This window comes from Magnolia sinica, chromosome 4, assembly GCF_029962835.1.
Source record: "Magnolia sinica isolate HGM2019 chromosome 4, MsV1, whole genome shotgun sequence".
Classification (NCBI taxonomy): domain Eukaryota; kingdom Viridiplantae; phylum Streptophyta; class Magnoliopsida; order Magnoliales; family Magnoliaceae; genus Magnolia; species Magnolia sinica.
Genome location: NC_080576.1, coordinates 109,454,301 through 109,466,640, shown reverse-complemented (window position 1 = coordinate 109,466,640; position 12,340 = coordinate 109,454,301). Strand labels below are relative to the sequence as shown.

General features: G+C 41.3%; 1 protein-coding gene across 2 annotated transcripts; it reads left to right on the top strand.

Moving 5' to 3' along the window:
• The first annotated feature begins 2,137 nt into the window (after positions 1 to 2,137).
• Positions 2,138 to 11,702, top strand: LOC131243765 (protein FAR-RED-ELONGATED HYPOCOTYL 1-LIKE-like). 2 transcript variants are annotated; one of them, XM_058243329.1, is made up of 3 exons: positions 2,138 to 2,593; positions 10,040 to 10,680; positions 11,517 to 11,702. In XM_058243329.1, exons 1-3 carry the CDS (start codon positions 2,556 to 2,558, stop codon positions 11,588 to 11,590), a joined length of 753 nt encoding a protein of 250 aa, XP_058099312.1. In that variant the 5' UTR covers positions 2,138 to 2,555; the 3' UTR covers positions 11,591 to 11,702. The 2 variants fall into 2 exon arrangements, with proteins under 2 accessions (XP_058099312.1, XP_058099313.1); XM_058243330.1 differs by having other exon boundaries at positions 2,152 to 2,593; positions 10,043 to 10,680.
• Positions 11,703 to 12,340: the final 638 nt, after the last annotated feature.

Here is a 12,340-nt window from a genome sequence, read left to right as displayed (position 1 = left end):
AAAAAGAAAAAAGACATACGGCCGCAGCAGCACGGCATCTGTCTTTTTTTTTTTTTTGGCTTTATGTGTACTTTTGTAGGTCCCATCATGAGGTTTGTGTTATATCCAAACCATCCATCTATTTGGCGAGCTCATATTAAGGCTTGAGACGAAAAATAAGACAGATCTAAGTATCAAGTGGCCACACTGTAAAAGGTAGTGGGGAATTGAACGTCTACCATTGAAACCCTTTTAGGGGTTACAGAAGTTTTAGATCATTATGAAATTTGTTTTTCCTCTTTATCCAAGCCTTTGTGACCTTATGAATAGATTGGATGGAAAATAAATGTTATGGTCGCCCTACAAAATTTTTAACGGTGAAAATCAATTTTCCCACTGCTCTTTGTGGTGTGGTCCATTGGATAATGCTCCGAAATGATCTCGAAATATGGATGAACGTCGTGGATATAATCAATACATAGCTGTGGGGCCATGTAACTTTGATCTCTTTTGAGCCGTTCGTACAATTCTCAGTTGGAGGAGCGTCAGCGCTCGTCTTCGAAAGGAAGGGAGGGGTATTTTCGTCATCAAATTCGCTGTCCGTACGATCAGGTCTAAGTTCGCGAGTTAAGTTTGTATTGTTTCCAAAAAACCATTGGATAAAAGGTGAGGACCACAGTCGCAAATTTCTCTTTTTATGTCCAACAATCAACTCTGCTGGAGTATCAAATTATTTGCTTCTCCGCACTCAACTACCGGGGATCAGACGAGAAAAAGAAAGTTTCAGTGGAGCCCTTTCCACCGATCATCTATTCACGCAGCTTCCCATCGTATACGTGGAACTGAGAAACGGAGAATCAGAACCGTCCATATGGTGTTTATATCTTGGATAAATTAAATGGGAAAAATAAAGCTTATTAGATGATTTCTTAACAATTTAGTCCGCCTTTCTCTTCTTAATTTTATACTGAAAAATCTGCAAAAACTATCGTTCCTTATATATATAATTACGACGCTTATGCTTTGATATCGTAAACGGACGGTCTAGATCAACTATATTCGGTATAAATCGTACAGAAAAAGGTAAGTTATATGGAAGCTCAGTAGACTCGGGTCCACAGAGACACTTTCTATCGATAAGGGCAAAATAAAAAAGCAAAAGGTTTTTTTTTGTCTTGCGCAACACACGTGGCGAACCATGGTCTAGTCCAGTCTGAAAACGGATCATTAACAGGGGGAGATATGGTAGATTTGGAAGAACTGGAGTATTATAGAGCCATCTATCCGGAGTAATGGTGGCAGGTTATGCATCAATCAAAACCTTTCACCTAGTGGACCTTACTATGGATGGAAGATCATTAAAGATATGCATATTCCATATGATCTTATCAATCTGGTGAACATACTTCAAACCAACGGCTTAACATGGAATTAAGAATGGTCAACATTAAGTCCATAGGGTAACAAAAATAATATCTATGGTTCTCTTGGGTATGATTTTGAAAACATGGACCATCGATGATTGGATTGACTATTTGATCGGTCCCGATTGACACATCACAATCTCACGTGTACTACAAGAAGATGGATCTACCATATGTTGGTTCCTCTCGTTCTACCGTATCATCTCCCCATTAGTAGAGCAGATTAGGTGCGGCCCCGGCCCCACCCAATACGGTACGGCCCTGACCGTGGGACCCACCCTGATGTATTTATTACAGATCCACTCCGTTCATACGTTTTTTTCATCTAATTTTAGGGTATCATATGAAACTCTTATATGGACTACTCTCAGTCACATGTGACAACGTATCAAAGCATAAGCGTGCCTTCTTAAGGTGGCAAATGAAACGCGGATCAGCACCGTTCATCTGGTCTTCCCTGACGTGGATAGCAAACATCTCGGAATGAAGCCGACCGTTCGATTCTAGTCATCAACTCTCGCACATCTCCCACTTACTCTCTACATTGTTTCCTCCATCCATTGGGAGGGCAGATTGGCGACTGTAGGGCCCACTAGTGTATTGTTAGAACGGTGGAGGTGGGTCGTATAGGAGCACACTAGGGACGACCTACTGAGTCATTTTCCATGTATCAGAGCACTCCTACATCCTACTCTCAGTCACATGTGACAACGTAGTACCCTAGTGGATGATCGTGGCCATTAATCAGGTGGGCCCCACAATCCATATGCTCTGACCTAAATATCACGCCATTCTTCTCATCAGATGAGGAAATCATAAAAATGGAAAAGATGGAGGGCGGAGAAAACTGACCATCAGTTCGTATCTAACGTACAATTATCACCCATCAAATGTGCAGACCGACAGTTCTCCAGGAAGAGGGACCGCAAGATGAACGGCGATGATCTCGCCACGATCATGGCATGGGTGCATAGGATATAATCACACTCCCGCGAGTAGCCTTCCGAGATAGCCCTTTCTTTATTTATAGATATGTGCTGGAATGGAGGGCCTCTTGATTTCTCGGCACTTGGGTCTTTCTTCCTGCACTCGCTGCAATTCAAGGGGTGGAGTCCAAGAAGGTTTAGTTGAATTACGACCGTTCGATCAAAGATGGGACAAGATAAGGAGAACCCATATGAGATTAGCAGGTTTTGAAGTCTGGGTTTCCATATTTAGTTTTTTTTTTTTTTTTTTTTTTTTTTTTTGGTATTTTAGATAATGTCGTTGATCATATGAAAATCATCTCCTGTGTTTTGATAGGTTTCTGTTGGTGATTTTATCTGTTCTAGATATACCATCCTTGATATTTATTTATTTATTTATTTTTGGGTGTTTTTAGATTTCTACATGTGAACTGATATTTACACCCACCCTGTTTGATGGATACCCCCTCTAATTTCTACTCTTTGGTAATATAATGGTACATATTTGTACTGTTGTCTTACCAACAGTAGAAAAGAAAGGTTGTGTTTCTCAAACAGTGTTTCCTTTCTATGCAAATGTTGTCTAGAAATTGCACAGATTGGGATAATGGAAGATCCTGATGCACCAGCCAGTGAATTGGGGTCCATTTTTGGGTGATCCACCGTTTGATCTGATGGGGTCCCGGAATGGATGGGAAATATCCTGGAAATCGACCTTCTAACCATTTGATCCGTGCTGAACAAATATTGGGTGGTTAGGATCTTCTAATCTGGATAATTTTTGGCTTAACCCCCATCTACAACGGGAAATGTCAGGTCAACGGTCTGGATCACCCAACTGTGGGCCCCGCTGGTTTCGACTAGGGGCAGGCCATTAATGCATCAAGACCTTATCATTTCTCATCTTCTACCTTATTCTGGTGAGGATTTATCAATTAGCCCAGATGGTCCACTTAGTATCCATTTTTCATGCTTTTAATTGTATGGCTATGTTCATCCTATCCCTGCTTATGGTGGATTATTCAATGGTGTTTCTTGATCATAAGTGGGCCCAGTTTGGGTTGCAGGTGTGTGTATTGGGGGACTTTGTGCTGATATTTTCCCCCTCTGTATAGTTTTGTAACTTAGATAGTTTTGGTTGTACTGGATCCTCTCATGGAATTGTTTCAAATACTTCTGATATTATATATAAGCATGATTGTTAGTCTCCATGACTAATATGTCTAAATGAATGGAGATTTCATGGATTTCCATTAAAGATAGACTAACTCGCACGGGTTGGAAAACTCTTTTGAAACCCAACTAATCATGTTCTTTAAGGCCCTTCAACAACAATCCTAGTAGAAAAAATCAGATCGGATTCTTAGATCCTCCCTAAGAGCTTTAGCTGGTAGAGTATTTGAGTTACCTTCATGGTAGGTCAGAAAGAGTTTCTTGAGAACCACTCATTTGTCATCTCTATTGGACATAAGCCAGTGATGCGGAATGATATGGTCAACCACTATTGGGATGTGGACCCCTCTTGACATATTCAAGAAAGCCTTCAAAGGATTTGCCAATTCTAATTATTAGGCCTATTAGGGTATGAAGGACCTTATGGAAAAATGAAGTGTCCTTTGGAGTTTCAATGGAGATTGCACTTCCATTAAGATGATGAGTTTATATAATTTCATCTCTCTCAATAATGAGAAGAAGATGTATTTGGGTCCTTACTCATGCCTCAATGTTGTGAGTGCGTGTGTAAAAAGAAAACGAAAAAAGTAAAAAAGAAAAGAATAAGAAGAAGAAGAAGAGGACGTATTTTGTCAATTCTTTCAAAAGAATACTTGTTCAACTCCATCGTCTATTACTCTAGCTTTGAAGATCATCTTGTTCATTGAATCAGAGGATCATAAATTTTCTTTCCTGCTGTAGTGATTGTATTAGAGAATTGCTCGATTGATTTTTTGTTTTTGTGAGATATAACAATTGCCCTTTTAATTTCTTTGTTTCGGCTCTCAACAATCAAGGTCTATTATTGAGCAAGTCATGTAAATCCGTCTTGATCACTAATTGCTTCTATACATGTCACCCATTTTGGTCTTTAGGGTTCCTATTAATCCAAAATTCATAAAGAAGGGTTTTATTTCTTGTCTCTACTACATTGTTGAAAAGTATTGAGGCATTGTGTATTGCATAAGATGCCATCACTTCACGAAAGGAATTGAATACCTTGAATTGATACTCTCCGCCTCTAGTGAATCGAAGAACTTTAATTCTTTTACTTAGTTGATTTTCAAAATTAGCTTTATATTTTTGAAACAACCAAGCAAGGTATTCCAAAATGGTTACGTAATGGTAACGGTGGCAACCATTATGCGTTATAGGGCTGTAATGGCCATTACAAAAAACTTAACCCATAAAGGCACATGAGAGGGATGAAATAGGTTTTTTCAAAAAATAAAAATAAATAAATAAATAAAATAATGGCCATTGCGGGGTCCCTAATGGCTGTAATAGCCCATATTGTAAAGGTACGGAACACCTTGTAGCCAAGTATGAGATAAACATATCTAAACCAAAGTGATCATCTATAAATGTGGTAACTATTGGCAACTATTTCAATATGTAAATTCATTGGACCACAAATGTTAGTGTAAATAATAAGCAACAATCCTTGTGACCTGGTAGCTTCTGGGAAGTGTTTCTTGGAAGTCTTACTAGACATATAAAGCTCACATAAACTTGCCAAACAAACAATTGGCTAATCAAGTGATCCACTCTTTGCTGATATGAACTAGCCTAGAGTGTCATTTAATCATCATCATCATCTAAGCCTTATCCCAACTAACTGGGGCCAGCTAAATGAATCTTGTTGCACCATTCCACTCTATCAACGGCCATGAATTCGAGGCGAGGATGGCTGTAAAAGGTGAGATATATGGATGGAAGAAGGTAGGGGCGGATAGGGATAGATGTGGCTTCGCACCACGGTAGTTAGCCATTCGAAAAGGGAGGGCTTCACACCCACTTGAAATTTTTCACAACTCAGAAACTCAGAGATTAGAAAAAAACTTGCAGGAATTTTTATTAAACTTCAATGAATCAAAAGAACTATAAAGGGTGCCTATTTATAGGGAAAACCGTATACCCCAAAACTCGCACCATGTGCACAATCTATTACTTGGCAATGAAGTAAATCAAAATAAAAACTAACCAAAGAAATCTAAAGCGTTCATGATATTCTAAATAACATAATAATCAAAACCTAAAATATGAACTTAATCCGACTAGTGGGCCCCGATCATGAGATCCCATGATGGACTTTACTTGATTATCAGGCCCACTCCAATGAACCGAAACTCTGTCTTCTAACTAGGAGGCCCTCCTTGGACGTTGTCATCGAGTCAGATTGACGGTGGGGCCCTCCCTCTCCTTGTGTAGGTATGTAGGGGCGGCTTGCGTGCGCGTGTGCGCGTGTGCGCGTGATGTCCCCATCAAACTAGCCTAGAGTGCCATTTAATCATCATCATCATCTAAGCCTTATCCCAACTAACTGGGGCCAGCTACATGAATCCTGTTGCACCATTCCACTCTATCAAGGGCCATGAAGTCAAACGCATTAACATGAGTTTGGAATGTCATATTGTTCGGATCTTCATGGGAAACACCAGCAGGAGTGGTCCATAGGCTGTTGGGTGGGACCCACATCTACTGCTAGTCTAGAAGCACACAAATGGATTTATGATTTATCATGTGCAGTTGGGCATAGATGACAAGTTCTACATGACCCAATGCAAAACCCAACATAAGGAGGTCATTACGAACATTTCTCCAAGGCCCTTCTCAGCAAGGGAACCTATCTTTAGTCAAACACCACGATACTCCCTCCCCATGATATCCATTCACAACGGGATGCATCAGAATTGCAAATTAACCAAGACTAGTTCAGAGGTTGCACGTAACCAACAATGGCCAGAAAACATCATAAATGGAGGGTTTTCGTTGGAATGCCATGGCTGCCTTAGACCAAGGCCTACTCCCAGCCAACACGGAGCACAACTGGCAAGTCACAACTTGTGCCTTTGGCTAGTGGCCAGCAGCCACAAGCACGACTATATTTTGATAGTATTTTTTCAAAGGGTAAAAGCCCATCAACTACAGCTCTACAATATGATAACAAAAATATAAAACATATATAAAACTTACCTTGATCTAATGGGAATCAATCAAGGTGAAGTGAGAAATGTCAGAAATGTGTTCTCTAATACTATTTTTGATGGCTGAAATGGGTGACATGTGTGAACGCAATTAGTGATTAGGGTGCATATACACGACTTTTTCAATGGATGGACATTAGTTGTTGAGGGCCGAAACAATGGAATCAAAAGGGCAATCCTCTAACACAACCGCAAGGGTATGAAAGAAAAATTTTCAGCCTATGATTTAATGGATGAAATAATCTCTCAGGCTAGGGTGATGGGCGGTGGAGATGAACAGGCACTCTAAGGAGAGAATAGTCAAAATTGGTTTCTTATCATTGGCTGGAAGAGATGGAAATATATAGACCCGCCATCTTAACAGTAGTGCTCTCTCCCATTAAACACTATCTAATCGAGACTCAAATGGACTCTTTATTCTCCTATGAGAACCTTCATATCATAAGGGACCTGTTTATTATAATGGGCTAACCATTTAATAGATTTTTAGAATCTGGCAAGTGGGGTCCTCATTCCACTAGTGGCTGCCCGTATTAGTGGGACCCACTTGCTTACGCTCAAATGATGGTGGAGGGTTTCTCAATAGTTTTTCCTGACCTATCCATGTAGGGCGACTCAAATGCACTGGAAGTTAAAGCTCTTTGGAAAGGTCTAAGAATCCTATGTGATTGCTTTTCTAATAGGACCATCAAATGGACCCAAAGAAGATGATCAGTTGGGCTTGTGATGACTTCTTTGATTGCATTTCCAAAAATCACATCTTCAGGTGATCTTAGCTATTGGGTTGTTAGGACTAGGTCGAACCAATTGCCCATGTTCAAATTCAGTGGGCCAAAATTATATATCCTTTTTAACACTTAATGGGCAAGAGCTTTGTGGGGCCCACCTTGATATTTGTGTATGTGTGTTTGTATGTATATGGAGTGCACTCACATAGGTAGTGGTGGTACCTAGCTATTGTGGAGCCCATTTGGTGTGTGCGTGAAATCAGACCCCATTCAGCAGGTGCATCCCATCATAATGGGTTGGCGCTGTAAATAATGGGCCGATCGAACCAGTAGTGGGCTAGACCATAGAAAATAGTGAAAATTCACCCAAAGAAACCTCCAAATTCAAGTGGCAGGGCCCATTTGATGATTGGATAGGCCTTATTCTGGGGGCGTCGGATGTCTAGCACACACTATATGGGCCCCACCACTTGAACTTGGATGTTTTTAAGCTGTTGTACATTGTTTTCTGTGGCAATTGGTTTGTGGATTGGCTTAATTTTTGAGTTGGGAGCACGTCATGTAGGGGCTTACATGTTGGACCTGTTAGATGTCATGCACACATGACACACCACTAGATCTAGTTGTTCTGTAGGAGGAAAGGGGAAGAAATGTAAGAGAGAAGCAGTGGAAGGAAAGAGGGAGAAGAGTAAAGAAAGAGAGGAGAATTAGGGCTAAACGATGTGTTAGTCTGATTGACCAACACTCTTATTAATATAAAAAAGATGAGATTAGTAATATGAAGGGAGTTTGTATAAGGGTATCCCAAACATGATGGATTCAGGCATTTCATGAGACTTGTAGTTATTGGGCATTTCTAAACAAACATATCCTAACTATAATATAGGTTGGCACAAGGGTATCCGTGTATTCGCCCAGAGGTTGGAGAAAATAGAAGGGGCAATTTGCTTTTAAGTAGAAGTATGTAGTATATAGAGATTTTTTTCTCCTAAGAACCGGTTCTCATGAGAGCCAGTGAGAATCCTTTGGGAACTCACCCCACGTGATATGGGCACAGCATCTGATCTGTACACCAGACACGTCACCTACCAGAAATAAGCCCAGTCCAAAAATCAGGTGGGCCACAGCAAAGTGGGAGGGAATGCCCACCCTCTATTTTCACTGGCGCTCGCTTGAGTAGCAAAACAGTGATCTTTTGCCTGAACCTTCATCCAAGCTAGATGAAGCATCTGTATGGCCTGGATTGCGTGGGTACTCATGGGTTCCCACAAGAACCCATTCCTAGATGAGAATTTTCCCCTATATATATATTTATATTAAATATGTTGTGTAATATATTTTTTAGAATTATTTTTAGTGAAGATATTCAGGTAGAGGTGAGCCATATACGATTCAGATTCCATATCCATTTTGGGTCACACTGGTGCGCCGAGGGACTTGGAAGACCCAAGTGTCATAGTACAGAGTGAAGTAAAATATGACAACCCATCTTATCTAACTGCCATATTGTAAGAGCATCAGTCCCTCTTAAGAAGTCCTGATCAGCTTATTGTATCATATCGGTGACCCATTGACAAGGCTAAAAATCTCATTTGTAAGGTGGTTGTATTCTCACATTCTTAAGAGAATTTATTTTTGATGGGTTAGATTTTTTGATGCAGTTGTGACCATTTATATATTATAAGCAGCTGAATCAGAATCCATCTGCATTAGAGATTGCTTATATGGTTTGAGAGATAAAGGTAACTATACTAAGGACCCGTGTCCAAAAAATTTATTCACAGATTCTATCACAAATTACAAACCATGGTATGCTCTGTAGTTGCACGAACCTTCTACCAAGCTGCTGCTACCAGTTTGACTTGCACTTCTTCTCTGCCCTGACACCCAAATCCTGTTGTGATTTCCGTCATGCGTTCTGCTAGTGTCTTTGATAAGTAGCAGTGTTGTTATTGAATTGTAACTGCTTCATTAGAATCCATTTCCGATTGGAACTTCTCCTCTTTGGGTTTTTACGTCTGCCTGTAGTATATATCTGCTGCTATTTACTTTTTACTTGATCAGCTTTGCTCAAATGATCCATGGGCTTATTCCCAAATGGGTTTTCCGTTGGCTTCATAGGCCTGCTTGGAGGAAAATTCTGGTTTCGTTCCATAATTCGCTTGGGGAACATGTGGGTCCCACTGACGACAAGTCAGCATTGGGTTGTTACCCCTACGAGGAGTGCTTGTTCCAGAAATGGGAGGTGTGGTCCTGCTGGATGACAAGTGATTGATGAGTTGTAACCTTAGGAATTGATGAGTTATAACCTTTGGAATTCCATTGCAGTTCGATGGTGTTTGCTTCCTTGGTGCAGGCTTCAAATTGCCATTTAAATTGCTGTTATTTTTCTTTGGCTTTCAGTGTCTGAAAGCTGGTGCGGCACAAATGTTCCAATGTGTCAGGAAAGCATGACATCCAGGTCATTCATCACGCGGGGCCTGCATTGAACATGCACTAACCTGAAAATTGGGCTGGTCCACTTATCAAGAGGGCCACACGTGTAAACGGGTGGTTAGAGAGAAGTGCAAACAATCTGCATTCAAATTTCAACATACATATGTAGTCCACTTGACAGGTCAACCAGCCTGATTTTCCAGCCAGGCCGTGGTCCACCTTATGAATGGTCCACATCTGTCATACTATTAAGATTTGAATTCTTTGTTGTGAATCTTGTTTCCTCATAATCAAGTTCTTCCTGCCAGCAGTCCTGACTCGAACAAGAAGAGGAAGTTGCAAGAGGGGCAGCTGGGCTTGCCGTCGCCAAAGCACAAATTCCGTGATCGATCATGTGGATCCCATGACAATTCTCCAATCACAGGACAAATGAAGGACAACTTGCATGCATGTACAAATGAAGGCAAAACGGACAGCGAGGATTATGGTGGATTGGAGCAGTGCGAGTCGGTCCGAGACAGTAATAACTACACCGGATCCTCCGATACGGCCATGTCCATAGATAATACTGAAGCTACAGAGAAATATGAAAGGAGGCCCACAAAAAGCCATCCCCACGACTGGCCTTCCACTTCTTCTGGTAGTTGTAGCATCAACAGTGACGGGAATAGCCTCTATGATCCGACCAGCGGGACCATGGACAAAGCCAACACTAGAGGACTGATGCATGGTGGAGAAGATCTTGACCATACGAATTCGAAGGCCGTGACATTGGAAGACCATCTTGCTGGATTTGGCACGAATTATGCTGACTTCATTTGCGAGGAGAATGAAAATGACCGCAATGAGCAACCTCTGGATGCTGCAGCGGATGAGATGATGATTTATTCAAATGGTGTGGCGCAGAATCTGTATGCACTTTCTTCCGGGAGGTGGAGCATCAACCAAGGTAAGTAAGTCTAATGGAATTTTGAATCCTGCTGATCTAGCACTTGACAGTTCGGCCTGTGTGGGTGAGAGATCCAGACCATTCATCATGTGAGCCCACTGTTTATGTAATGGTCCAAAAATAGCTCGGTCTGGTCATCAGGAGGGCCGCATGTCTATGACAAAGATATCGGTTAAAACATAGTTTGCAAACCCAGACTCAGCTCGTGATTCTGTCACTCACTGGTTTGAGTCAACTCGATGAGTTCCGAGCCAACCAGGTGGGTTATAAATAATAATAAAACTGGTTATTGTATAATCTTCATTTTCCTTGCCTGAAATTTACCTAAACACCGTTTCTTTGACTCGGCTGACTAGTTAAAACCAGGCCGGGTTGGCAGAGTTTCAAGTTGACTAACCAGGAAAACAAGACTGAGTTACTTGCAAACCAAGGCCTACCTGGTTTAACCGACCATGGAAAAGGCTCATGACCTAACTAGGTAAACTCGGGCCGTTTGATTTACAAACTACGGGTTAAAAAAGAATTGACCATTGGTCCATGTTCGATTCGATGTGGCCTGCCTTGTTGCTGGAAGGCCAAGAAGAATGTAAGGTCAATCGTAGCTTACCATCAGTTTCCATACAAAGAATGCTTGTGGCCCACCTGTTGACTGGACCAGACCAAATGTCGGCCCATGGCAAATGCATGCTGGGTGACCTGATGACTGACATGGACCTCACACACGCATACCGTGTGGCCTGGGCTGGACTCTATAACACTTGGTGTGTCTTTTTCATTGCTTTGCATCATGCAACTGGTATAGAAACAATGCTACCTTTGTTTTTTGGGATGCGCAGATGCTCGACTTGGCGCCAGAAAACCAACCATCGATCAGGAATTTGAGCAGTATTTTTCAATGCTAATGCTTTAGCAATGATCAGAAAAATATCCACAACTAAGGATGTTGTTATCTTTTCGGTAAAAACTCATATGTTGTTGGAATGTTGTTGTTGATTGTATATATATCTGACTGATTATTCCCACATGAGAACTGGACATGACTTCCATTTCTCTTTTGATCTGATGAGGATTACTATTTGCCTTGCATGTACAAATGAGTCACATGTTTATGAAATCAGAGTCATTCATCATGCAATCCCATGTCTACAATTGATACTGTACATGAGTCGAACTGAGTTGAGCTTGGCGCAGCTCGTCTCAGCTCGGCCACTAGCTGACCTCAGCTCAAACTCAGCTCGGCTCGGTCCTCAAGCCTAACTGGCCAGCTCGGCTTGGTTCGGTCAGCAGCTTGGGCCAGTTCGAGCTAAGATCGAGCTAAGTTCGCCCGTGTAGCATTTTTACAAACACATGGATTGCACCTTCAAATTCTCATTGTATGTAAAACACAGCAATGGTTTTACAGATATTTCATCAAACACCTTGCAGGCAACATCAAAATCAAGAAAAAAGAATATTTGTTTGATGAAACATACCTTCCTTGCCGTCAGCTGACACTTCATTGAGTCATTTCATCAAACACTTGGTCAGCAACATCAATATTAAAGTAACCGAGTCACCGAACTGGTTCGATCCGAATTGAGCTGAGCTCGAGCTCGAACTCGATTTGAAAATTTACCAAACTAAAAAAATCAGCTCTGACTCGGCTCGAACTCAGTTTCAA

Bases quoted from the DNA above. Each gene is read 5' to 3' on its own strand.
- LOC131243765 (XM_058243329.1), top strand. From the start codon at position 2,556: ATGGGACAAGATAAGGAGAACCCATATGAGATTAGCAG. The intron at 2,594-10,039 runs GTTTTGAAGTCT...TCTTCCTGCCAG, and splicing joins AACCCATATGAGATTAGCAG to CAGTCCTGACTCGAACAAGA. The intron at 10,681-11,516 runs GTAAGTAAGTCT...TGGGATGCGCAG, and splicing joins GAGGTGGAGCATCAACCAAG to ATGCTCGACTTGGCGCCAGA.